Source organism: Acytostelium subglobosum (genome assembly GCF_000787575.1).
Source record: "Acytostelium subglobosum LB1 DNA, scaffold: scaffold2, whole genome shotgun sequence".
Lineage (NCBI taxonomy): Eukaryota > Evosea > Eumycetozoa > Acytosteliales > Acytosteliaceae > Acytostelium > Acytostelium subglobosum.
The window spans coordinates 122,855-149,943 of record NW_012236530.1 but is presented as its reverse complement, the minus strand read 5'-3'; the positions used below and the strand labels follow the sequence as shown (position 1 = coordinate 149,943).

Genomic DNA, 27,089 nt, shown 5'->3' with positions numbered 1-27,089 from the left:
CAATTAATGAAGGAACTATTCTTATAATATTGCACCAAGAAATTACAAACTTAAATGTTTCTTCCAATATTCTTATTTGACTTACCTATTTATTTACGATTAATAATTTTTCCAACTTATGAAAGAGGAGATTCTAGGGAAAGTAGATCTCAGTCCGTTCATCAAACAAATCTATATAATGCTGGAAATGGCAACATTTTTGATTCCCAATCAGTAAATCAATTTTTAAGTTCGAATGACTCATAATGCTGGTTCTAGCAATAGTGTTTCCCCAAAGGAATATCAAAAAATAGGTTCAAACACAATAACTATTCAAAACAATAATGCTGGAAGTTCTAGCGATAGTGATTCTCAAACAGGATCTAATCAAAATGGCGCAAACACATACACAAATCAATATAGTAATTCCGATCAATAACTTCTATCAATCAATAAACTAACCAGAATCAATAAATAAATCTAGCTCATTTTGATTGGAATTCAAGTTTATCGTACCACCACCAATGAAAAACAAGATCTGGAGGTCCTGAATTCGTTTGGGATTGGTCGTTTGACTCTAAAATAGGTTGATTGATTATTTTGAGTTGGGGTGTTGAGAGGTATAGTCCTTTGCAGGTATCCCGATCACTCCAAGTCACACCTCACAACCAAAACACTCACCACTCTTACTCCAACACTCATCATCATTCACGTGTCGGCCATTACTATCTCCATCCATCTAGAAGTGACACTGCAGTCATTGTCTATTATTATTGTATCAAGCAATCAATCAATCAATCAATTAATCAAACAATCAAACAATCATTGTATTTCTAGTTGTACTCTTCCTCTCTCCTCACAATCAATCACATTCGTTCACTTATACACTCAATCGCTCAATCGCTCAATCACTCAATCACTCGCTCCAACCATGGATAACAACATCAACAGCAGCAACAGTGATAGTAACAGTAGTACGACGACAAATAGTGATGAGATAATTACCACCTCACATCAGTATCAACCAACACATACATATACATTGCCAAAGAATGAAAGATATCGATTCTATTCATTGGCTACAGATATAACAGGTGATCTAATTGCAATAGGATGTGAGCGAAACCTACTCATTGCCAATCTCAACAACAACAACAACACCTTTAGTGGCGCAGCAGACACGTCTGTAGCCAATGTCAAGAAGGTGTCTCTTAAGGAGGTCGAGTGCAATCTACTCCAATGGTGTAGTGACAGGTCACAATCACAGTTGATTGCAACATCTGTATGTTTCACTCAATCAATCAATCAATCAGTCGACTTACTGATCAATCAAATTGACCCCGACATCATCGGACATCCACTCTCATTCATTAGAGTTCAAACAATATACATCTATGGGACATTAGGAAGGAGACATTGGAACATACATTCGCCAAGGCACATCTTAGGAGTATAGCATCTATGTCATGGAACAACGTGGACACCAATCTATTAGCGAGTTCAAGTGGTGACAACCTGGTCAAGATATGGGATAGGCGCGAAGATAAGACGTCGCGAATGAACAGTATCGACACCAACTCTTTCATAACACACGTGGCCTGGAACCCTCACTCCTCCTCAATGTTAGCATCATCACATCATGGTGTTCTAAAGATATGGGATATACGTGTAAGGGTCGCCATTAATCAATCATTCAATCATTCGATCGCTCACTCATTCAACTCAATCATATTATAGAAATTCGGATCACCTCTGACATCATGGAACTCACATGTTGGAACAGCAAGATCATTGGACTGGCACTCAACCAACAAGAGCACGATCATGGTCTGTGGGTCCGATCACTGCATCAGAGTATGGGACGCTTCGCCACCCAATCCTTCAATCAAGACCTTCCAGACCGGTCACTTGTGCACCAAAGCAATGTTCCTGGTAAAGATCACATTATCATGATTCCTTCGCCTACCTGATCAAGTACTTACCATCGTCCTCATACCTTAGCCATTCTCCAAACATTATAATGTGGCCAGCTTCTCAACAAAGAGCTTCAATAGCAATATATCAATATGGGCTGGTAATGGTGACTCGCCGATGATATCACTGACAGGACATCAAGATGCAATGATTGACTTTTCTTGGCGTGTCCATGACAATCAACACAGTCTAGTATCAATCTCAAAGGATTGCACAATCAAACAATGGACATTCAGTGATGAGCGTAAAGAGGTATGTTTGATTGATGTTGATCAATCAACATTTGGAACTATTCCACTCACTCACTCAATCACCCCACTCACTCACAGATCATTGATACGATATCATCTGCACTGATTGATCAACCTCAGAGAAGGAGGAATAGTTGGAAGACGTTGGTACCTGATGACCTGTCGCAAGAGCTACAGGTGATCGCCAATGAGAAGTATGATAATATAATAGTAGAGAAAACCAGTCTGACCGACAGGCTGTGCATCATCAACATCGAGAATCGCAAGGTGATTGTAGTGATCTCACTGCCATCACTCTATCCATCTGCCCCGCCCTGTTTCGAAATACTCACCAAGGATCCAACATCCAACAAGATCAAGATAGTGCTCAAGAAGGTATGTTCCCTGCCTCCCTCCCCTCACTCCAATGGAATGATCCCAGAAGCTAACCTTTGAACACATGCAGGAGTTTGATCACCTATCACATGAGTTCATGGATTTGGAGAGGAATAACAAGACAAAGAAGCCATTCCTTTATAAGATACTGAAGAAGTATAGCCAGAACCATTCAAACAATGCAGAGTCATTCAATGAGATCAGTTCAGTGATGGACTCTCCCAATCTGATACAACGTTTGGGCAACAGTGGCAAGTCAACATCATCAGTGCCAACACTCAGATTGAGTCTACAAGATGATGATCTGTCAGGTGACACCTCAAATCAATCATCATCAGTTGATCCACTACTGGAACAATATCAAAGTCCATCTATCAAGTCTAGGGCAACAGAGGACCACCTACTCACTCAGCGTACCTCTCCAAGAGCCATACCATCAACAACATCCAAGCCACCAAAGTCTAACAATCCAGTCTGTAAGCATCGTCCTCTTGATTGATTGATTGATATCAGACTGGTCCCTAACTCATTCATTCAACCATTCTAGTCTATCCCTCATTCGTACCAATGCCACCAAACTATCATAATGCATCTCAGTCTGTTACATTTGAGATGTACCATGTCAAGCCAACAGACACACTCACAGGCATTGCGCTTCAATTCTCAATGCCTCGTGATATCCTTATGCAAACCAACAGACTATTCTCTGATAAGCTAATGCCTGGAGCAGTAAGTATCAATCATTCATTCCAACGATCACTCACTCAATCAATCAATCAATTTACTGTCATCAGGTACTCTGGGTATATCGCAAGAAAGATCAACAACATACTTTATCAGGACAACAGGATCACTCATCATCATCAATGACACAGAGTGCAGGTAACTTACCATCGATAACAGTATCCTCTGGCACCAACAACCACAACAACAATAGCAACAACAACAACAATATGTCGGATAACAATGGCAAACCAAGATCAAGAGCAGGATCAACTGTAAACATCAACAATCTGTTCAAACCTATGAAGGAGGAGGTGGAGATGGCCTTTAAGACATTGGAGACCAACAGCAATATGTCTTCGCCATCAACTGCGACATCGACTACCACCTCTGGCACCAAACCATCACCAAAGACAGACTCGACCGAGAAGCGTAGTTTCGCCTCATTCTCTCGCTTTACTCAGATAACCAAAGACAAGGTGGTCAAGGAGGAGCTTATCTGCTACATGAAGAGCAAGCAGGTACAGGGCACACTGACTCTGACGCCCTACCAATTCATCTTCCAGTCCAACGAGAAGAGTCCCACACAGATCTACACCGACTACAATCAAATCATCTCTTGTAAATACTTTCCCAACCATGCTGAATGGTTGGCGCACCTCTCCAAGTAAGTCCAACCCCATCCTGGAATGATTCCACTCACCTAATCAATCATATTAACATGCGCACCAACACCAACAGGGACTGGAAGAAGGAACAATATGTCATTCAAAAGAAGAACCAGGAGAAGGATTCAGAGTATGATAACTTCATCCAGGCAGAGATAACAAAGTTGAATGAGATGGGCGAGGAGATGAAGACGATCAATGTCAATAACGAGAAGAGGAAGGTACTGGTCTTCCCATGTATATACGTCCTGATCCATAAGGACAAGTTCATCCAGACATTGTTCTTTAGAGGTGTCGACGAGGAGAGCGTACACAAATGCTTTGCATTCCTCAAGCAGTCAATCTCTGAGATCAAGGATGGCTCTGGAGGTGGGTCAGGCTCACCACTGGTACATGGTGTGTCACCTTTGATGAATGGCAACAACAGTACGAATCATCATGCAGCTCCACCACCCATTCCATTCTCTTTGGATTCATCACCAGTTCTATCATCGGCGCGCTCATCATTCGATCAAGACAACTACTCCCCATCGCCCAAGTTGAAGATGCTTGGCAACAACAAGTTTAGCGAACAGGTACTTCTCACGGCTGATCTTTTCAAGAAGCTGCGACACTACCTACCCATCCATGTACAGGCATCAGACATTGAACTAAAGTACAACTCAACCAATGATGGTGTATCATTCAACACCTTTTATCGAAAGATGAGGAATGTTCCACAATCAATCCTATTGATCAAGGACAATGGAGGATATGTATGTACCAAGCCTGGCTTGCCATCATCATCCAAAGATGGATGTCTAACATGTCCCATCATCATCATAATCATGAACATTAGGTATTTGGAGCATACTGCTCGGCAGAGGTCAAACCAAGAACATCATATTATGGTAATGGCGAGACTTTCTTGTTTAAGATTGCACCAGAGTTCCAAGTGTTCAAGTGGACAAAAGAGAATGATCTATTCCTTTATACATCATTGGAGTATTTGGCCATTGGAGGAGGATCGATGTTTGGACTTTGGATGGATACTGATTTCCTGCATGGCTACAGTGGGCCATGTGAGACCTTTAAGAATGATTGTCTGTCCTTTGCCAGTGACTTTAATCCCATCGTTGTAGAGTTCTGGGCCATCCAATAAACATAGATAACTATATGTACATTGTTGTTGTTGGGAAATGCGATATGGTACGACTTGCATTATCTATTCTCATGGCGATCTGTCGTTTGTCATATAAATAAGTAAAGATTGATGATTTGATTGGTTTCTCTTGATAGCAAAGGAGTGAAAACAGTCTCATGGAGTTCAAAGGTGCCAAAATGGAGCCAAAGAGTATAAGTGCTTGGAACATACTCCATGGTGATCTTGCTGTTTGATTTGAAGTTGTAAACTTTGTTGCAGCGAGATGTTCTATCTCTACTAACTTGTTATTATTGTCGACAATGATGAGACCACCCTCCAGTGTATCACCAATGACATCATCTTGATTCATCTTCTTAAAATCACAAAAATGATATTAAGAGTGCATCACAACCAGAGTCATAAGAGTACATAGGACGCCTAGGAGAATAATAACAAATAATTAGAAACTTCTGGATAGTCAATCTATTCATTCAAACTTACCATGGAGAGTCATTTGAGACCTGAAGAGACTCTATTCCAATTATCTCAATATAATCTTCCCTCCTATATTAATATGGAAGAATTAGTTAGTTATGTTGGTAACTGAGTTAGTTATATATAGTTCACTTACATTTTTGATACTACTAAATTATCAATAATCCAACAACTTGGAGAATTCTAGAAAGATCTAATAAATAAATAAATAATTCTAATATTAGGAGTTCACTCTTCCCTCAATTCAACCATTAAAAACAGAGACTGGAACGAGAAATCACCATTTCTATTTCTAAATCTCTATCTATATTTCTATATGATTAGTCATTTCCAGACCAACATCACCTTGATAAAACATATCTTCCAGAGAGTCTCACATTGCTCTGATGTCTCACGATATGGCCTTGTATGCAAAAGTTGGCTAAAGATCAGTCGCGCAAACATCATCTGGGAGCCGCTACTTTTAAATAGATTGTTTGGTGATTATCGTGACAAAGAAGAAGAAGATGATGATGATGATGAGGATGACCATAACGTCAAAGATGTCAAAGATGATGACAAACAAATGGGAAGAGTAATACTGGCAGATGACAACAACAACAACAACAACAATGTCAACAATCTGTCATCATCATCATCATCATCATTGACCTATTGTATGCTTTACAAGTTACTATTTCCCTCTGACTTTCTTGTACCCTCTGCCTTGGTACATGTCCTCAAGTCAATCAACACTCTAGAGTCCAACTCATCTATATACCATAATGGTGACACAATCACAACAATAACAACATCAACAACAATAATAATAATAGCAGATTGACTGGTCACAAGAGAAAGGAGACTGATGATGTATCTCAACAATTGGCTCAATCACACTCAAACAGCATACTGACTCAAGAAGATGTTGATGCTTCAATCATTGCTTGTAAGACATTGATCACGTTCCTCTCGGATGGAGCAAAGAAGGTTTTTAAATACAAATGGCCAGGTGGACGTTTTGTACCAAGGGGAGAACCCTTGGTCATTGTTCAAGAGGCATCTGAAGATCAGCTGAAGGATGGTATACTACGTGTGTCCGATATCATTGAGGGACATCTCACTGTGCTCATTCCCAAAGAAACAAGACAATATCATCGAATGGTAAAGATCCTACTCTTCTTCAACTTTGCGATTTATCCTCGCGCCGAAAAATATAGAGTCAACAAAAATGTCGAGGATCTCCACCTTCATGTCACTTTATACGACTTTACAACGCACGGTGTCCAGACAATACATCTCATCAACCACCCCTATGACAAGAATCGTGAGTTTAAAGACTCGGAGACAGTAAGCGATAATATATCTGATTGGCTGGTCATCGAGGGACGGAACGAAAACCATTTCTATTTCAAGTTGGAGGATTTCTCAACACTGCATTCATTCTCTGATGGACTCATTGACCTTGAATTCCTCAATGGTCTGTTTGAACAAAGGGCATTGTCTCGCCTATCCCACCCATGGACAAAGTCTTACAATTATCGAGCAGAAATTTTGTCGAGCTTGGCACACCTCCATCTGTTCATTGACCAATCTAGCCTCGACCCACTCTCATTCAAAAGGATGTTTCAACAACATTTAAAGAAGCTGACTTACTATCGACAAATCCAGCCAGAGTTTGGATCGATGGAGGTAACAGAGTTGGAGCAAACCTTGGCTCTCTTTACCCAGATGTCAATCAACAATGACCACCTCGAATGGAGCGATAATTACTACTTTCATTCATTTGATTTCAATCGCCAATGTACCATAACATTTCCAGAACAGCCACGATCAGAGCCACTGTCAGAGTCACAACCCAAGCCCATCTCTCTTATATTCAACATTGTTTTGAATGGTCATTCACAACCTCTGCCTGGATCATCATCGTTGAGGATCAATGTTAAAGAATCGGATTCAGACAAATCTATAGAAGTGTATGACTCTAATTGGCTCCTCAAGTTGGCAAGTCCAATCAAATTCCGAACGCATATCACATCCTGCTTCAAGAAACATGGTATCACCATTGACCCAATGCTGCTTCTCCGATCTCTAGGCTTTGATAAACAGATCCGGTTGGAATACCTTAATGCGAAACAACGTTCTCTTCCAGTTCAATGGAGTCTGTATGTGCGTGACGAATACTTCTCGGACCATCCCCATGCACCGTTCAAATACATAGACCATGGTTCTGAATCAAACAGGGATTCCTCTGAATTCACAAACGAACTCCCTACCGTCCAGTACGACCACAGAGACATCAACAAATTCAATGATGACATCCTTGGACGAGTCAATGCCTTCATAAATAAAGTCGGCTTCACGGCCACACAGTCATGATAAGTGAACCAGAATACCTCGGGTCCAAGGCCACTTCCGATAGGGTGGATACAATTATTGGACAAAGGTGGTTAGGATGGCTGGGAGAAGACAAGAGGCATGATGATGTTTGTTACAATGTCCTGGACGCGACAGACAACTGGATGAAATCGACAGTTGACTGACGGTTACCAGGACCGTGATAGAAGGGGGTTTTATTACACAACATTGGACAGAGGAAGCTGGTGAGCTGTTCGCTTAGAAGCACTTTCTGTGGACGATGGATGGTCCGGACTCGTCGTACTCCTCCTTGGAGATCCACATCTGCTGGAAGGTGGAGAGGGAAGCAAGGATGGAACCTCCGATCCAGACAGAGTACTTGCGCTCGGGTGGGGCAATGATCTTGATCTTCATGGTGGATGGGGCGAGGGCAGTCAACTCCTTCTGCATACGGTCAGCAATGCCTGGGAACATGGTCGTACCTCCGGACAAGACGACGTTTCCGTAGAGATCCTTACGGATATCAACGTCACACTTCATGATTGAGTTGTAGGTGGTCTCGTGGATACCAGCAGACTCCATTCCGAGGAAGGATGGCTGGAAGAGGGCCTCTGGGCAACGGAAACGCTCGTTACCGATGGTGATGACCTGTCCGTCTGGAAGCTCGTATGACTTCTCGAGGGCAGATGAGGAGGCAGCAGTCTGCATCTCAGCCTCAAAGTCGAGGGCGACGTAGGCGAGCTTCTCCTTGATGTCACGAACGATCTCACGCTCGGCGGTGGTGGTGAATGAGTATCCACGCTCGGTCAAGATCTTCATCAGGTAGTCAGTGAGGTCACGACCAGCGAGATCCAGACGGAGGATGGCGTGTGGGAGGGCGTATCCCTCGTAGATTGGGACGGTGTGGGAAACTCCATCACCAGAGTCCATGACGATACCGGTGGTACGACCAGAGGCGTACAGGGAAAGGACGGCCTGGATGGCAACGTACATGGCTGGGGTGTTGAAGGTCTCGAACATGATCTGGGTCATCTTCTCACGGTTGGCCTTTGGGTTGAGTGGGGCCTCAGTCAAAAGGACTGGGTGCTCCTCTGGGGCGACACGGAGCTCGTTGTAGAAGGTGTGATGCCAGATCTTCTCCATATCATCCCAGTTGGTGACGATACCGTGCTCAATTGGGTACTTGAGGGTAAGGATACCTCTCTTGGACTGGGCCTCATCTCCGACGTAGGAGTCCTTCTGACCCATACCGACCATGACACCGGTGTGTCTTGGGCGACCAACGATCGATGGGAACACAGCACGTGGAGCATCATCTCCGGCGAAACCGGCCTTGCACATTCCGGAACCGTTGTCAATGACCAAAGCTTGAACGTCTTCTCCTTCCATTGTATTGTATGTGATTATTTAGTTAAAAGTAAATTATTTATGTGATTGAGCACAGTAGTAATGATTAATGTTGTTGACCATGGTCATTATAAAGGTATCGGCTGACACACTCATTCTGTCCAGTCAATAAACAATCATTTCATTATTATTCACTAACCCAAAAACAAGCCATCAGACTCAGTACAAAGCCATCGTCACCCACTGATGTTATAATTTCAAATTAATTTCAGAGACTACTCCAATGAAATAGTTTGAAAATGGGTCAAAAATAGATATTCAAGATGGGATGGGTAGTTGTCCAACTTTATCCTTATTACTTTGATTAGTGTAGAGAGAGAGAAACTCCAGTTTTGTTAATGGAACAAGCAAGTAAGATAGAAAATGTGAATGAATAATAGTTATGTACTTCTTGGGACTTGATAATTATATTTATTAATACCCTTGTTGGTTGTTTGAAAACTACAAGATGAAGGACTTTGATATAAGAAAGCTTATGAATTATGACCTAAGATAGTATGAAAGGTCTTAGGCGTCATGTCTGTTTCCTTGATCACTCCTTGATTATCATCAATCATTCAATCATTCATTGACAAGTCATTCTTGGCCTCACCCCTTGAACAGCCCAAACTTTGACTTTGTTCAAAAAAACGAACGAAAGAAGGATTATACATTCATAGCCCAATCAATCATTCAAAACAGATAATTAGATATATAGATAGATAAAAGGGATGTCCAAGATCATTAAACAACAACTGAGTATACTCAATAGAGATAAGGATACAGATGATAATGATAAAAGAGTAAACAAAGTTTATAAATCACCTCTTGGTATGTGATCAATCAAATCAATCAAATCACATCTTATCACATGTCATATTAACATCATCATCAAAAACAACAACAATAACATAGATATAATAAGAGAGAAGAAGGTAGATGAGAATGAAGTGTTGGCTGCAAACTTGGCATTGTTGCGAAAGAAGATGACAATCAAACAAAAGTCAAAGGCTGCTGAGAAGAAGAGAGATATAATAGATAAGGCTGTCAAGTGGACTGACCAAAGAGCAAAGCAACAAAAGGTCACTCTAAAGGAGAAGAAAGCAAAGAAGTTAAAGTCAACAAAGAAGGAGTCTCAAATGTTAAGTGACTTGATGAGATAAGATCAACTCACATCGATCAATCAATCAAACTCGACCGAACGATCAGTTGAGTAGTAAGCTATATTAAACGACCGATGTACTAGTGTATGCTGCTACATCGAATGTATATATTATATTATATTATCAATTCAAGATGGGAAGGTCATTGACAATTGAGTTGTGAACATATCTTGGATGGTACTGATGTTGTCTCTATTGATGTGTATATCACTCTGCCATGCTGCAAGTGCAAGAGTGAGCTTATCACGATCCTCACATCCAAGTACCGACTGCAATATCTCCTGCTTGTTATTCAATGATCCACGGTACATGTCAACGATGTCTATAAAGTAGTTGACTATGAATGAAGAGTGAGTGAGTAAGCATGCCAAGATAAGTCAAGACAAGACACAACATAACATACCAAAGCGAGTGAGATTGTTGTTGTTTGGATAGTTGGAGTGGACACGAAGTAGGGTATCCTTGCGTTGTGTTAACTTGTCGACGATGGTTGAGAGCTCGCAGTAGCAGCTGTAGAGTTGTTGGTATTGATCGATGACGGACTTGAACATTACATCTTTGAGTTGACGATGTAGATTGATGTTATCCTTTATAGATGTGCTCCATTCGTTGACATCGACGTACGTCAATCTAAGATGTGTGTTGACCATCTTGTTGGCAACCTTTGTGCCCTTGTCCCTAAAGATCGTCCATTGTTTGTCCAGTTCATTATACGCGTCTAGACATCCTGCAACTTCATCCATCACTCTTCATCATGTGATTGTATATATATATATATATTTATGATTGATTGAGTGGATATGAATGATTATTATTGATCGAATGTGTGTGTGTGAGTGTAGATCTGATCAATCAACAATGAAAAGACGAATGTGATCAATCAGTCATTCAAACATTATTTGATCACAGAGATATATATCACTATGACATCTCGTTGTTTAAACAGATCAAGATTGTTGAGTTATAATCATCGATCTCAACAACATAATGTCATTCACAATCAGCTGAAGCTCACTCAATGGCTTCAGTCAGTGACACTCTCTCAATCAACAAAGTCATCAACAAAGTCATCAATCACATCAAACAACAACAACAATGTACTATTATCTGTTTACAACAACTGTATATCACCAATGTATAGGAATGCACTTCATCCGACCATGACTGCTACCAGCCCCAACGCCTCTTCCACCATCAACCAGTTCACTCGATCATCACACATCCGAACATATTCCACCTCATCCCAGAGATCAACAACAGTCAACAACAAAAACAATACTGGTAACAACACTGGCAACAGCACTGGCGGCAGTGGAAATGGAAATGGATATGGCAACAGAACATACGCGACAGTTGGATTGGCTGGTACTATTACATTGTGTATTGCTGGATTGGTTATGCTCACATTCAATGATCAAGGTGTATTGATACAGGTCGCTCACTGCGATGATGGTACCAACAATGATGATGATGGTGCCACTACATCATCCATCGACAATCCAATATTCTTGCTTGACGAGGAGACTGATGAAGAGTGGAGCAGACAACTAACATCACATCAACTGTTTTGGAAATTGATTGGACGTGATGTATGGCTGATGGCATTTGGAATCGTCACTGCTTTGGTGTCCGCATACCTTGGCATTCAGATACCAAAGGTGTTTGGAAAGTTGATTGATTCGGCAAAGAAGGGCGAGTCGTTGCGTGATCCGGCCGTCCATGCCGTGCTCATCCTGCTGGCGCAGGCCGGACTCAACTTTGTCTACACGACCCTCATCTCAATCGCCTGCGAGCGCTACAGCAACAACCTGCGCAACACACTGTTCCAATCGCTGCTGGACCAGGAGGTCGCCTTCTTTGACTTCCACTCGACAGGTGACCTGATCAACAGGCTGACCAACGACGTGCAGTTGGTGCGCTCAGCGCTCAAGCACTCTGTGTCGCTGGGCGTGCGATCAATCGCTCAGATAGTTGGTGGAGTCGTCTCACTCTTCCTCATCTCGTCCAAGTTGTCGGTGGCCATGATCACAATCCTGCCAACAATGGTTGGCATAGGCACGTTGTACGCGGGCTGGCTCAAGCGCCTGTCAATCCGGTCGCAAGAGGCCATGGCTCAGTCGACGTCGGTGGCCGAGGAGGCCATTGGCAACCTGCGGACTGTCGTAGCGTTTGCCAACGAGGACTTGGAGGCGCGTAGATTCGCCGCCAAGAGCAAGGAGTCGCTGGACCTTGCGACCGAGACCGGTATCCAGATCGGCATTTTCCAGGGCGTCACATCAATGGCGCTCAACGCAGTCAGTTTGCTCGTATATTGGTATGGAGGCAACCTTGTGGCCTCAGGCGAGATCACCTCTGGCCAGCTGACATCATTCATCATTCATACAATGTCGATGCAGGCATCTTTCTCCCAGCTCTCCGTGCTCTTCACACAGATCTCAAATGCGTCTGGTGGCATGGAGCGCATCACAGAGATGATCAACCGTCAGTCGACCATCCCACGTCAGCGCGGCAAGCGTCTGGCCAACATCAAGGGCAGGATTGAGTTCGACTCTGTTGGATTCAGGTATCCCGCTCGCAAGAATATCCAGGTCCTCAAGGAATTCAATCTTACTCTTCAGCCTGGACAGGTCATCGCGCTGGCCGGACCAAGTGGTGGCGGCAAGTCCACTATCGCAGCATTGCTCGAACGATTCTATGACGCGAACGAAGGCACAATCACAATCGATGGCGTCCCCATTCAAGAGTTGAGCGCATCATGGCTGCGGAAACAGATTGGAATCGTCAATCAGGAGCCCGCACTCTTTGCCACGACCATCCTCGAGAATCTGAGCTATGGCAATCCAAACGCCACACGTGATCAGATTGAGGAGGCAGCACGCCAGGCCAATGCACACCAGTTCATCATATCCTTCCCAATGGGCTACGACACTATCGTTGGTGAGCGTGGAGTACAACTGAGCGGCGGTCAGAAGCAAAGGATTGCCATCGCAAGGGCCATCCTAAAGAACCCCAAGATACTCATACTGGACGAGGCTACAAGTGCGCTCGACTCGGAAAGCGAGGGTCTGGTGCAAGATGCCCTTCAGGTGCTGATGAAGGGTCGTACCACCCTGGTGATCGCACATCGTCTGAGCACGGTCCAGAATGCCGACTCTATCGCGGTGGTCTCCAATGGACGCGTCTCTGAGTTTGGACCACACGCCGTACTCATGGCCAAGCCCAATGGCCTTTACCATCAGCTTGTCCAGCGTCAAGTCCAACAACAAACAACAACAAGTTAAGTGTTATAGTGATGATCGATCAGTAGTCGTCTGTAGTTTATTCGCGTCGCCTCAGAGGTCTAGTCTTTAGTTCATCGATTTGACGTTGGACGTGTGGCATGTGTTCCACCTTTGGTTGTAACTGTGCCAACTCCTTGGTCTTGTTGAAGCTGTCTTTGTCCAGTTGAGTGACCTCCAATATCAATGCTCGCACCTGTTGTATTCCACGCTGCTCCAATGAGCTGCATTGAACAATGTTTGGCATGCAACTGAGGTTCTCCATGATCTCTGCCTTGACTGTCTTGTATATCCTCTTTAGTCCTGTCGGTGTTGCCTTATCAATCTTTGTCAAGATGATCTGGAATGCCACTCTATGCTCGTCCAACAACTTCATCACCTCCAAATCATTCTTTTGACATCCAACTTTGCCATCAATCAACAGGAACACCTTCAACAAGCTATGTTTGAATGATTGATTGAGTGATTGATTGTTAGTGATTGATTGAATGGATATCATGATCAAACATACTGATGTGATGTGAGCAAGTACTCTGATATACTCCTGCCCCAGACTGAGGCTTTTTCTTTGGATACTTTGGAGAATCCATAGCCTGGCAGGTCGACCAGCATGATCTTCTCCCATAGTGAGTAGAAGTTGATTGACTTTGTACATCCGGGAGTCTTTGACACTCGGGCCAGCTGATCGCCAAGTAGTGTATTGAGCAGCGTGGACTTGCCCACGTTGGAGCGACCGACAAATGCGATCTGTGGCAGTGGGTTGGTGGGGAAGTCGGCGGCCTTGATGGCCATGGTCACCAGCTTGGATTGATGGGCAAAGAAGTAGTCGGCGAAGCGTATCACTTCGGGACTGTATCGCTTGCGGAAGTCGAGTCCATCGATCAGCTCCTGCGGGATCTTGACCTTGGTCAACTCCTCTGTCTGTTGCTCGATCATCAGCTGTTTGATCTTGTCCTCAAACTCTTTCTCGTTCTTTGTCGACTCTTCTGTGACCATATATGACGTGGCCATAATACGCTCTGGATCGATTGGTGCCAATGGCTCTCTCGGCTTCATCTTCCTCATCTCCTTCTGTTTATTTACAATCTCGCTACTTGTGAATGGAATGAATGACTTTCTCGGTGCGTCATTTCCTCTAAGTTTCTTCTGTGCAGGTCGTACTCCTCCACTCCTAGTGTTACCTGTTGCTGATGATGATGGTCGTCTGTTTGTCTTTGTCGATGATGTAGATGTAGATGATACTGCTTGATCGGTCGATGTTGATGTTGATGCTGAGGTTGTAGTGAATGTATTAAGACCCAACCATTTACTGTACACGTGACATCTTAAGATGGATTGTGTTGGAAATCTTAAAGATAACATTGATTTATATATGTATATATGTATATATACGATTGTGTGAACAATAGATTAATACATCGACTCGTTCGTCTTTGTGGAGCGAAAGTGTGAACAAAGTTTGGACCAAAAGATCGCGTGTCGACTAATCGACCTTGTGTTGTTTTACAACATCAATTATGTCATTGTTTATAATTCCATAAGCTGCAGAGGAGAAGTCAGGTTGGAGAGCTTTGCCATCGAATAGAAATACAATTGATTTTAGATTGAGGGATAGACGTATGCAATAGGCCTCCATTAGTTTCCTGAGAGGAGTTGTTGTCATTATTTTGAAGATTACATCCACTCCGTCATAGTTCTGAACTCGAAGGTTCAAATGTTCGGCATTCGAGGTGACTGTTACAATTGCTGTTGTCGCTGTTGTCGCTGTTGTCTCTGTTGTCGTTGTTGTCGTTGTAGTCGGTACAATTGTATTGGGTGGATCCACTCGTGGTTTCTTTTGTTGTTGCTCCACTAGATCAACAGATTGAGATTGAGCAATAATGATTGGTGCCACTCCATTTGTTGATGACGAGAGACTCAAATTGTGTTGTTGTTGCTCCACTGGACCAACAGATTGAGATTGAGAAGGAAGGGATGTTGGTGCAGCCACTCCAATTGTTGTTGTAGTTGATGACAAGGGACTCAAAAGGTATTGTGGATCCCAAATGATGATGTCTGGTTGTTTGCCAAATTGATCTTTATACAATGTCAATGTTCGTTGATATCTCGTGCTCTTGATGTCTTCTTTATCGTACTTTGATGATAGTCTGTGATTCAATGTCATGTTGACTGCACTGCACATTGATGTATAGCTTTCCAACTCTAATACATGACATCGCCACACCTTTTCAATTGGGAGTGATGGCAATAGCTTTGTTGAGTCCACATCGGATTCAAAGACCTTCAATGCAATGAAGTGAATGTATTCCTTTATCAATCTATGTCCATGCGCTTTGAGTTCATTATGTTCCTTCATCACAAGATCATGCAATGCAATCTGATCAACACTGTCTCTACAACCTTTCTTTTACCTCCCATTATTATCTATAGGTACTAATATTTGTATATTTGGAAACAAATAAATGTTTGTGAAAGGTTTGTATTTAACATCATTTATTATGCAGTATTCCATCTCGGCATCAACAACCCTGTTGTTCAATAATAATATCAATTATGTCATTGTTACGCATCTTATATTCAGCTGGTGTTAGATCTCCTTGGATTCTCCCGTTATACAAGAAGCGTATTGAATTTGGATTGATTGATTCACGTTCGCAATAGGCATCCATCAGTTTCTTGAGAGGATCTTGGCAATGTCAATCTTTACTTTTTGGTCGACGTCTCGCTCACACCAACTCTGAGAGGAAGAAACGAACGGTGCCTTGGAATGTGGTGGTGGCTGGCCCGCTGATGAATACATTGTCGTCTTCTTGACGCCACTCGACATCGATGTTGCCACCATCCATCTGAACTGTACACTTGCGATCGTTCTTGCCTCGTAGTACACCAGCCACTACAATGGCACAGGCACCTGTGCCACATGCTGATGTGGATCCGCATCCTCGTTGCCAAACACGGGCGCGCACAACACTCGGCGACAAAACCTCTACAAACTGAACATTTGTTCTCTCTGGGAAGATTGGATGCGATTCGATCACCTCACCATAGTGATCCATTGGGAAGTCCTCCACGGACTCTAGGTGGACTACACAGTGCGGGTTGCCCATGTTGACAAGTGTCGAGTTGATAAAGTGTCCTTTGTAAGGTATCATCTTGCAATAGTCCTCCAACTTGGAGGTGGTCGACAGTAACTTGGTGTTGGTTGACGGTTGTTGAGATAGGAATGGACAAGAGTCATTGGTACTCTTTGGTGAAGTATATACATTGTTGTTGTTGTTGATCTGTTCGACTGTCGATGCAACCTGTGGACGTCCCATGCACACCTTGACCCAGAGAGTGCGCGAGTTGTTGTCTGGATGTGTGGGCAATGGATAGGAGTGAACGAGGCCAGCAACAGTTTTGATTGTGAAGCTCATCCGAGGATCGAATCCGCCATAGGGTGATTGACTTTGTGATTGAAGCGGTCCAAACGTTGTGAAGAATGGCACAAGATGTTGACAAAGGTTGTGTTCAATGTTGTTGTTCACGATATGGCATGCCTGTGTCCCATTGTTGGTAACATTGCCATAGGGCTTCACTTGATAGTCGATGATGAACTTTGATAGACATCTCGTGCCATTACCACAGATCTCTGCCATGCTGCCATCCTCGTTGAATATCAGCATTTGGTACTGTGCGCCACTGTCTTGTGGCGGTGGTGTGATCACCAACATCTGATTGGCCCCGACACCTGTCGTGCGATCACAGAGGTATCTAGCAATGAGCTGGAGATCACTGAGTGCTGGAGGGTTGATGCTCACTCCGGTAATCTCATTGATCAGACTGTCAATGTGGAAGACGATAAAGTCGTTGCCACATCCGTGCATCTTTGTAAAGTGCAACACTAGAGGTGGGTCATCCAAATCGTTTCCATGAGTAACCTGCTGTGCTTGATGTTGTTGTGACTCATCAACATCCATACTTTCTTCATGAGTATCATTATTGTTGTTGTTGTTGTTGTTGTTGTCTGTGTTGTTGCCTTTGGAGGTATGTTGTTGTTTTTGTTCGAGGAGATAATGACTTTCAAAGTCAATCGAGGGTACTTCTCGATAACATTTGTCTTCTTCTTTGTCCATCTTTGTTAATATCTATATTCATTCATACATAGAGAGAATAATAATAATAGAGATAATAATAAAAATAAGTCTTTTCAAGTTATAATTGGATACCTGAATCTCTTTCAATCCCAGGAACAACTCGGCAAAAGTAATGTATCAAGATATTTCTAGATCTAAAAAACGAGATATTTTGATCAACTTGCCAGAATTGGAAAGTGATCAAAAAACTCAACAAATAATTGATCAACAAATATTATTTAATACATGTAATAATAGTTATGGAGTCACTACCGCCATTAGTAATACTTAACATTGGATATCAATTGAAGAATGAATACAATGCTATCTCAGACTTTGTTTGTCTTTCATTGACATGCAAACGTTTGTTATTGTTACTTATGAACAAGTTGATGTCTCCTTCAGGTCGTTTATTCCTTCCTCCATCATTAGTTCAAGGTTCATCATCATCAACAACAACATCATCTCAAACAACAACATCATTTTCTCCACTAAAGATGTACTGTAATGAAGCAATAACAAAGTTCCCAGAGTCGTTGACAGAGTTGATACTTGGAGATAACTACAACTCACCACTCGATAAAGACCCTCTCCCTGCATCACTCAGATCATTGACATTGGGAAAGAGTTTCAAACATCCCCTTCACATTGACACTGGAGATGGTAGAGGAATACAGTCATTACTTCCCCCAACACTGCAGACCATTGTCTATGGAGAGCTCAATCAACCTTCGAACCAACGGCATATTGTGGAACCTGATATTATTAATACTGCGCCACTACGGTCGTCATTAACCTCGTTGATCTTGCATTTCTATGGAGATATAATCGAGTTCAATGGATTCAAATTGGTGTCATTGACTACTTTGGAGTTGTATCAACTCCGTCGTATTAAACTCAATGCACCATTGCCACAATCTCTAACATCGTTAGTTTTTGACGTTGTCCATTGTGTGCCTCTGCTCATGAGCACACCTCTGCCAACTTCGCTAACCAATCTAAGGTTTGGCGACCAATTCATGGAATCAATCACACCGGGCATTCTACCAACGACACTAAAGACATTGAGGCTCGGAGAGATGCAACAACTTGATGGCTTTCAACCAGGTGGATGGCTTCCAGAATCATTGGAATCACTAAGATGGTATATCAAAGAGAGGCGGCCGATCATACCAGGTTTGCTGCCTGAACATCTTGCACACTTCCACTATGGTGGGTTCTCTAACATGTTTATCCGGCCTGGAGTTCTACCGAGATCACTTACCTCGTTGGTGTTGGGTGTTCAGTTCAACCAACCTCTGCCGGCAGGCTCGCTACCAGACTCATTGATCAAACTTACTATGGGTTACAGTTATTCGCAACCTTGTAAGAATGTTGTATTGCCTCCATCACTAGAGACACTGGCAGTGGAGACCTTTAATCAGGTGGTCTATGCAGAGAGACATAGGACTGGGTCGATCAAGTCGATGGAGGTTATTGGTTCAATCAAACCAGGAAGAGTGGTTCGAAAAAGACAAATATCGATCAAACTAGATACATTGTCATTGACACGAAATACCTACTATAGTCCTGGACGAAGTCTACATCAGTTGGCATCATCTCTACTGTTCACAGCTCCACGTGTGGCAACAATTAATATACGATGTGTTATGGATGATCTGGACAGTATACAGTTGAGAAGGCTTGGATCACCCTCTGCACTGGTAATCATGAGGCGGAATAAGAAAATTCATGGATGGACTGATCAAAATGATATTCGAGTAATGTTTATTGAATCAGGTCTATCACCACCTCGTCGTAGAGTTGGACCAAGGGCAATCAAGAGATCTGGACTATTATCCAAAACATATAATCATTATCAATATCGTTGGATACCAAAGTTACAATCAATTTGGGAAGAATACTTCTTTATATGGATCGTATTAATCTTAATTCTGATCAAGGAACTCTTTGGACTACTTACCAAGTGATCAGCTGATCAACAATCAATCATCTGATTGCAGTACTATCACGTGGCATAATAATATTATTTTTGGATTAAAGGAAGGTGACAATAATTTATTGTAACAACGGTGAATGAACTAACCAACTAAACTATTTAGAAGGCAGCAACGCAGGCGTGACCTCCGGTTGGGGTGGAGAGACAGGATTGACCAGCTGGGCATGGGACGATTCCACAGTTGGTGTATGTGTAGCAGCCTGGAGCAGAGGTACCTGGGAATTGGTAGCAAGCAGTGTTGGATGGGCAGGTTGGGCAGACAGAGGCGGCGACGCAGTGGGCAGAGCCGTTGATCACGAGGCAGGATTGGCCAGATGGGCATGGGACGATTCCACAGTTGCCAAAGGTGTAGCATGATGGAGCGCTACCGGCGGCACCATAGCAAGCTTGGTTGGATGGGCATCCAGTGGTGGCACAGGTGGAGGCGTTGGCAGTGTAGATGCAGGAGAGGACGATGAGGGCGACGATAACCTTGAACATTTTGTTTGGTATTATTATTTAATTGATTGGATTATTAATTATTACTTAAGATAATTTGTTAATGATTTGAATATTACCAAATAAGTTGTATATTTATAATTAATCAATCAATCAATCAGAGTGTATTAGGAACAACCCTACCCTACCCTAGGGTACTAGGACAAGAATGGTAATGTCATGGTTTCGGTCGAAGAGACAAATGGGTTGTATCTGTGATCAAGTGATTTTGATTGGATTGGCGGAGAGCCGTATGTGACCATCAGATGACATCGAAGTCATATGACTTTCTTCAGATTCTCGACTCCAACTCACTGATTCTTTGTGTATAACCTATGCGGGGTGGGAGGGGTTCGATGTCAGACGAGCAAGGTCGGACACTGGCCCCATGTGTCATCGGACTCATTTTTTGATCAAAATCGGCCTCCTTCGCTCCCTGCGAACATCACACTTGGTCGACCTTTGGGATGTCAAAGGTTCGACGTCTATCATTTGCTTGAATTGACGGGTCTGTATGCGGGGTGCCACCTTGTTCATTGAAGGCCAATGCTTTGCTTAAAGGTGACGTCGTCACTCTGATGGAAGGTGTGGCGCAGTGACTGATCAACTTCCCGAATGTGTTGGCAAGTTGGTAAAGAGATTGGCGCGCTGGCCAGGTAACATGGAAAGAATGAAGAAGAATGAATGAACATATTATCAATCAAACAAAGGTTATTATTCATCCTTAATCTTCCTCCACTCCTTGCTATTGTCGTCTTTCTCAAAGCATGAATCGGGTGGATAGTGTAGTAGATGGATGAATGTATCATCTTGGTTGAGTACACTGGCCAATGATACTGTTTGGAAGTTGGCATGGTTGGCCAGATACTCGTCGGACTCGTCACCTTGGAAGATGCGCCAGCCACTGTCATTGGCGATGGTCTTGATCGGATCCTCGCGGAACATGTAGCCAACCTGCCGGTTCTTGTCCAGTGCCATACGCGACACAAGACAGAACTGTGACGTGAAGATACGTTGCTCCTCCGTGAGGAATGAGGACTCGTTGGGTTGGTCATAGATCGCGAGTATGTGGTTCCTGGCAAAAGATACAGTGTCGCCAAGTGTCAATGTACGCATTTTGTACGGTGAGTTGTCCAGTGTTCCCTTGAATGTCTTGTGTCCATCATCAATATGTGTGATTGATACCCACATCCTCTCGATGAAGCATTCATTATTAGTGTCATTGTTGTTGTTGTTATTAGGTTGTTGTTGTTGTTGTTGTGTTGTGGATGATAATGTAGTTGATTGATTGATCACACTTGATGAGTTGTTGTTGTTGTTATTGTTGGTTGCGGAGGGATTCGAGAATGATGTACTACTGCTTGCATGTGGTGCATCTACTTGGATACAAGATTGGTTCAGGGTGGCATCGGTACTACCTTGTTGTTGTTGTTGTTGTTCACTGGATGGATCCTCTCTGAATATCAATTTGACCAGGTCGCCAACTTTCAGTCTGTCAATCTGTTGTTCTGATGGGACTGTGAATGTATACTTGAAGGCCAAACTTCTCTCAACTGATTGATCGATTGATTGAATGAGATGGCAAGGGTCAGGTTCTACCATCCAAGGGTGAGCGAGTGATTCGTTGTTTGGTACTTACTAACATCCTCTACTTCATACATGTTTGTTGTTTGTTTATTGTTATTACTTTGTTAGTATGTGTACTACTCTTTTATGTTGTAATGATGAGATAAGATAAGATTCGTGTTGAGTAAGTGTCTCTGTTCCTTGCAAAGATCCCATTTTTATCATTTGGGCACTTTTGTCTCAATTTGATTGGAACACGGTTCAAAACCTGTGGTGGGATTCATTGTTGTCTTTGAGTTGATCCAAATATAGTTTATGATCATGAATCATTTATATCTAAAATCATTCACATAGATTTAGGACATAGAATGATTAATAGATTGGATTGTATATATTAATATTAAAATATCTATATATATTAGATTGTTACCCAACAATCAAGATGAAACGTCAACCTTTGAGATCGTTGATGATTCTGAATTGGCTCCCTTTTTGTTTTTTTTTGAAAGAATCTCCCAATCAACGACTTGGTTCCCACCTTTGTTGACAACGATTCACCTCATACACTGTCACTCATTATTAAATTATGAGGTGTTGACACCATTCCCACTCATTCATTCTTCCACTCTATCAACTCTCACTCACTTATTATCTATCTATCTATCTCATCATCATACATCACATATATATATAATATTTGTTAGTTAGTTAGTTATTCATGTTAAACAATAATAATCAAGTGAGAGAAAGAGATGGATACTAATCAGAATAATACCAACACCAACAATAATAATAACGTTGGTTGGTTATCATTACAACAACTACCTACTTCAACATCAAATATGATGATGAAGATATCACCTCGTAACAATACACAATCAACAACATATAATTATATATCACCATTATCATCACCAAAGTCTACAAACAACATCTTGTCAGACACAATACATATGTTCTCACTTGGTGGAGGTGGAGGTGGCAATGGCAATGGCAATGGACATAATATAAACAGTGCATTATATGATGATGAGCAGTCATTCACAATGCTTAACAACAACAACAACAACAAGAGATCAAATGTACACATAGTCAATCAACAAAGTCAATCAAAACAGCAGCAGCGACAACCCTCATCAAAGAAGCAACAAAAGAAGTATCAACAACAACTACAACAACAACAACAACAACAAAAGAAAAAGAGAAACAATAAGGATCATGTTGATGGTGATGATGATGATGGGGACGAAGAGTTCTTTGATACCAATTCAGACTTTAGTGTGTTGACCGTATCAACAAAGGAGGACTTGGAGGTCTGTCTCGGTGTGTTGAAGAAGGAGATATATCAGTTCAGGAACTTATCGGACAATCTGATTCAACGTCTGGCCACACTGGAGAAGGGCGTTGGTGATGAGCGCAACAGCCAGGGCAACACACCGCTGCTACCCTACGCGCTCGACTCGAGTAGCGACAGCAACAACAGTCTCAATGACTCTGCGTCGTTGGGTCAGGCGCCGGCGCCCACCTCGCCCTTTGATCTGGACAGCGAGCGCAGGATCTCTGTGTGCATCAATGACATTCACCAGCTGCTCGAGCGTCAACACCAATACGAGACACTGTTGGCACAACGTGAGCACTTTTGGGAGCACGAGATTGACTCGTACAAGGCTCGTCTGATGGGTCACTCGCCAACAGGCACTGGATTCAATGCCAATGGTGGCAGCGCAGGTCACTTGTCAATCAATGCTGACCTCGATGATAATTGTGATGATAGTGATGACTCCAACTCATCGTCCTCATCATCTACGTCTTCTTGCTCGTCAACATCAATGCTGCGGACTCATCATCTGTCGTCAAACAACTCGTCACTTGACACCACCCATCAGCCACAACGACCACAGCCACAGACATCTCTGGTTCGACGTGTATACCTCTACTTCTTTGGCCCCAAGTCAACACTGCTAAGGAAGGTACTGGTCGTTGCCGTTGTGGTTGTCGTGTGGCCCATCGTATCATCCTTCCTCTGGAAGGCGTTCAGAGCATGGCTGGCAAGGAGAGGACTCTCTGGCTCAGCCCTGCTCAACCAAACCACCAACCAACACGCTGTACATAGTCAAACATCAACGTCTGCCTCGTCGTCGGGCGGCCCCATGTCGTTGATGAACAACCTTAACAACAACCTCAACAACAAGAACAACAAGAAGAAGATCCCAAAGATTGGAGCACCAGACATTGTCAAGGCCTTCCTGCAAGGCGTCAGCACTGGCGATGGCGGCAGCAACGTCAACATGACCAACAACGCACTGACAACACTCACCAACTCCATACTGAATCCAACGACATCATCACTGTCCACAGCGCTATCACAACTCTCACCCAGCTCATCGTCGACGGGATCATCATCACCGTCTTCAGCCGTAGCCACTGCCGCGGCCACCCTTTCCTCTGCGGCATCCTCCGTCACCAATGCGATCACATCGAGCGCCTCCCCCTCCTCAACACCATCAACCTCACTCCTCACCAACTCCAAAGAGAAAAGAGAGACCAACCAGCGTATCCTATTCAAACTCGTCAAGAACCTCTTGAAGAGAAACAGTGGAGACAACCATCATGACAATGATACAACTACAATAATAACATAATCATGTTGTTGTTATACATCTTGATATTCATACTTCAGCTCGAGAATTAGATTTGATTGATTTCTTAGTTTGCCTGGTTCGTTCGTTTGTTTGATTGATGTGATACATGTCATAAGTGTCAAATCTGTGCTCGCAACGTGGTGCATTTGGGGATAGTTTGTTCTAGTCCTGGGCCATCAATTTGATTAATTTCAATTAAAGTGTGTATTCCGTTCCCCCTACTATCACATTATCACACAATCAGACGTTCACCATCTACCCCTCAAACTTCCCACCAACACACCACACTTTGATCAATAATACACATCCCAATCATTTGTGTTTGATTCCATTCAATAAACTGCACTCACTCATTCATTCGAGCTATCCATCCTTCCATTGTTCAATCATATACATATCTTAATTCATTCATTCCATCACTTCATACATACCATATCATAACAACAATGAACAAGTCATTGTTGATATCTTTCATTCTGGTGGCATCATTGGCCACCACCTTGGCTCAAACATCCTTCGACTCATCATGTGGTATGTAGGCATAACAGTAACATGTTGCTTGCTATAATTATAGATCAATGACTGACCACTGACTCACCCGACACTCCAATCTGAACAACAACAGTTTGGTGGCTTTCATCCATCTCAACGAATGAGACAGATTGCTCAAGAACAAAGTATGTAGATTCAGAATGACTTGGGATTGGACGTGAGATGTCCTTGCAGTGGCGACAGCATGCATACTCGCACGATGATGATGATGATAATGATGACTCGATGTTGACACACCAACCATACTCTATTCTCTCCCTCTCTCTCTCAGCCCTTGCTCCCATCTCAAGTCTGCTTTGGACTTTGCCAACGCCTCACCTTCACCTTGCCCATCCAATGAGACAAGATACATCTATTTGATACCGGATGGAGTCTATTATAACTCTAGTGGTATTAGATTGGACTATAACTACGATCCAAACAATGCCTACTCCACAATCATTGTCAGCTCGGCGTCACCCGTCGTTTTGACCCAGAATGTCACGCTGCCATTGCCACCAGCACCAATGAACGCCGTCATTGATGCCAGCAACACCACCTTCCACGCGCGTTTCTTCCTCGAGAACACCAACTACACCTTCATTGGCATCACCTTCAAGAATGCAAATGCCTCTGGTAACATCGGATTCCCAATCTTCATCTATCCCGACACCATCGCCGTTAACTTTATCTCATGTACCTTCCAAGAGTATGTCATAATCATTGATCAGCTGACTGGATCGAGTCACGTGCACTAACATACACCACATCAACTACTTAGTAACTTTGGTCTAAAGGGAGGTCTGCTCTATTGGAACCCAATCAAGTCTTCATTCATTAACAACTGCACATTCATCAACAACATTGGAGGACCATTGAGTATGGGTGGTGCCATCTTTATAAAGGATAACGCCGCTTCATTGAGCATCGATAACTCTACCTTCACCAACAACAATGCTTCTGTCGGTGGTGCCCTCTACGTCGAGGACTCCAAGGTCGTGGTATCCAACAGTAACTTCACATTCAACCGTGCATTCAATGGATCAGGTGTATGTTATATTACATTGATTGATTGATTGATTGGACACTAACCAACTTACTCATCAATACTATATAGGGTGGTGCTTATGTTCAATCAGTTGGCGTCAGTGTTGGAAGCAACTGGAAGAATATTGTGTTCTCAAACAACAGCGCCATCAATGGTGGAGCATTGTTTGATAAGTTGTCCACTTTGGAGTACGCTAATATTAAGTTCGAATTGAACTATGCCTCGTTCAATGGTGGCGCCGTCAACCTGCAGGATACACTTTCCAGCATTGTGCAGTCGACGTTCCACCAGAACTCTGCCTTCAACGGAGGCGCCGTCTTCACCTTTGACTCTGTGCCCAAGAACAAGCAGCTGCTGATCAAGGGCTCCAGCTTCACCGCCAACACTGCGCAGATCGGTGGTGCACTGTACTGCAACTCCACCACTGCCGGTCTCAACGTGCAAAACCACTTTGCACAGAACTCTGCCGCTGGCAACAAGGACACCAACGCCGAGTACTGCTCCAAGACATGTCTGACGGCCTTTGGCCTGTGTGGATGTATGAATGGCTGTGGTCTGCCACCCCCTCCCAGCACTGCCACTGGCACCGAGACCAAGATTGCCCTGGGCATTTTCATTCCAATCACAATCATTCTGCTGGGTGTCGTCTGTTTCCTCCTGTGGAAGACCAACAAGAACAAGCAAAAGTTGCAACAGAGAGCTTACGATGAGATCAGACTGCAACCAAGTTCACCACAAGAGAACGACCTTTAAAGGGATCGATGTCCACAACACATAATAATAATAACATGAACTATAACATCCAATCACCTTTGAGTTGGGGTAAGGGCAAAGGTAAGGGCAAGGGCAAGGGCAAGGGTAAGGTGAAATTAGGGAAATGTTGAAAGTGATCGGACAAGATATGTCATTTGCAGAAACGAGCGAGACATAGATAGAGATAGAGATGGACTCCAACTCAC

The 27,089-nt window shown here is 43.1% G+C and overlaps 13 protein-coding genes across 13 annotated transcripts; 6 read left to right on the top strand and 7 right to left on the bottom strand.

Moving 5' to 3' along the window:
* Window positions 1-910: 910 nt before the first annotated feature.
* Window positions 911-5,111, top strand: SAMD00019534_008390 (hypothetical protein; the record flags this gene model as incomplete). The annotated part of the gene is made up of 10 exons (XM_012902806.1): window positions 911-1,261; window positions 1,354-1,647; window positions 1,717-1,911; window positions 1,981-2,205; window positions 2,283-2,579; window positions 2,650-3,055; window positions 3,127-3,308; window positions 3,374-3,969; window positions 4,044-4,725; window positions 4,809-5,111. The coding sequence occupies 10 exons, from the start codon at window positions 911-913 to the stop codon at window positions 5,109-5,111; spliced, it is 3,531 nt and encodes a 1,176-aa protein (XP_012758260.1).
* Window positions 5,112-8,183: 3,072 nt separating this feature from the next.
* Window positions 8,184-9,314, bottom strand: SAMD00019534_008380 (hypothetical protein; the record flags this gene model as incomplete). Its single annotated transcript, XM_012902805.1, has 1 exon — window positions 8,184-9,314. One exon carries the CDS (start codon window positions 9,312-9,314, stop codon window positions 8,184-8,186), a length of 1,131 nt encoding a protein of 376 aa, XP_012758259.1.
* A 728-nt stretch (window positions 9,315-10,042) lies between these two features.
* Window positions 10,043-10,474, top strand: SAMD00019534_008370 (hypothetical protein; the record flags this gene model as incomplete). Its single annotated transcript, XM_012902804.1, has 2 exons — window positions 10,043-10,142; window positions 10,227-10,474. The coding sequence occupies 2 exons, from the start codon at window positions 10,043-10,045 to the stop codon at window positions 10,472-10,474; spliced, it is 348 nt and encodes a 115-aa protein (XP_012758258.1).
* Window positions 10,475-10,608: 134 nt separating this feature from the next.
* On the bottom strand, window positions 10,609-11,223 carry SAMD00019534_008360 (hypothetical protein; the record flags this gene model as incomplete). The annotated part of the gene is made up of 2 exons (XM_012902803.1): window positions 10,609-10,817; window positions 10,878-11,223. Coding segments are annotated over 2 exons (555 nt in total), but the record flags the coding sequence as incomplete, so codon positions are not given.
* A 411-nt stretch (window positions 11,224-11,634) lies between these two features.
* Window positions 11,635-13,755, top strand: SAMD00019534_008350 (hypothetical protein; the record flags this gene model as incomplete). The annotated part of the gene is made up of 1 exon (XM_012902802.1): window positions 11,635-13,755. One exon carries the CDS (start codon window positions 11,635-11,637, stop codon window positions 13,753-13,755), a length of 2,121 nt encoding a protein of 706 aa, XP_012758256.1.
* A 43-nt stretch (window positions 13,756-13,798) lies between these two features.
* Window positions 13,799-14,940, bottom strand: SAMD00019534_008340 (hypothetical protein; the record flags this gene model as incomplete). The annotated part of the gene is made up of 2 exons (XM_012902801.1): window positions 13,799-14,192; window positions 14,264-14,940. Coding segments are annotated over 2 exons (1,071 nt in total), but the record flags the coding sequence as incomplete, so codon positions are not given.
* Window positions 14,941-15,241: 301 nt separating this feature from the next.
* On the bottom strand, window positions 15,242-15,472 carry SAMD00019534_008330 (hypothetical protein; the record flags this gene model as incomplete). Its single annotated transcript, XM_012902800.1, has 1 exon — window positions 15,242-15,472. A coding segment is annotated over one exon (231 nt), but the record flags the coding sequence as incomplete, so codon positions are not given.
* Window positions 15,473-16,277: 805 nt separating this feature from the next.
* On the bottom strand, window positions 16,278-16,436 carry SAMD00019534_008320 (hypothetical protein; the record flags this gene model as incomplete). The annotated part of the gene is made up of 1 exon (XM_012902799.1): window positions 16,278-16,436. A coding segment is annotated over one exon (159 nt), but the record flags the coding sequence as incomplete, so codon positions are not given.
* Window positions 16,437-18,817: 2,381 nt separating this feature from the next.
* Window positions 18,818-19,819, top strand: SAMD00019534_008310 (hypothetical protein; the record flags this gene model as incomplete). Its single annotated transcript, XM_012902798.1, has 1 exon — window positions 18,818-19,819. A coding segment is annotated over one exon (1,002 nt), but the record flags the coding sequence as incomplete, so codon positions are not given.
* A 146-nt stretch (window positions 19,820-19,965) lies between these two features.
* On the bottom strand, window positions 19,966-20,346 carry SAMD00019534_008300 (hypothetical protein; the record flags this gene model as incomplete). Its single annotated transcript, XM_012902797.1, has 1 exon — window positions 19,966-20,346. One exon carries the CDS (start codon window positions 20,344-20,346, stop codon window positions 19,966-19,968), a length of 381 nt encoding a protein of 126 aa, XP_012758251.1.
* Window positions 20,347-21,057: 711 nt separating this feature from the next.
* Window positions 21,058-22,004, bottom strand: SAMD00019534_008290 (hypothetical protein; the record flags this gene model as incomplete). Its single annotated transcript, XM_012902796.1, has 2 exons — window positions 21,058-21,896; window positions 21,983-22,004. The coding sequence occupies 2 exons, from the start codon at window positions 22,002-22,004 to the stop codon at window positions 21,058-21,060; spliced, it is 861 nt and encodes a 286-aa protein (XP_012758250.1).
* An 858-nt stretch (window positions 22,005-22,862) lies between these two features.
* Window positions 22,863-24,551, top strand: SAMD00019534_008280 (hypothetical protein; the record flags this gene model as incomplete). The annotated part of the gene is made up of 1 exon (XM_012902795.1): window positions 22,863-24,551. The coding sequence occupies one exon, from the start codon at window positions 22,863-22,865 to the stop codon at window positions 24,549-24,551; it is 1,689 nt and encodes a 562-aa protein (XP_012758249.1).
* Window positions 24,552-24,997: 446 nt separating this feature from the next.
* On the top strand, window positions 24,998-26,883 carry SAMD00019534_008270 (hypothetical protein; the record flags this gene model as incomplete). Its single annotated transcript, XM_012902794.1, has 5 exons — window positions 24,998-25,082; window positions 25,177-25,228; window positions 25,375-25,791; window positions 25,864-26,131; window positions 26,200-26,883. The coding sequence occupies 5 exons, from the start codon at window positions 24,998-25,000 to the stop codon at window positions 26,881-26,883; spliced, it is 1,506 nt and encodes a 501-aa protein (XP_012758248.1).
* Between the last annotated feature and the right edge of the window lie 206 nt (window positions 26,884-27,089).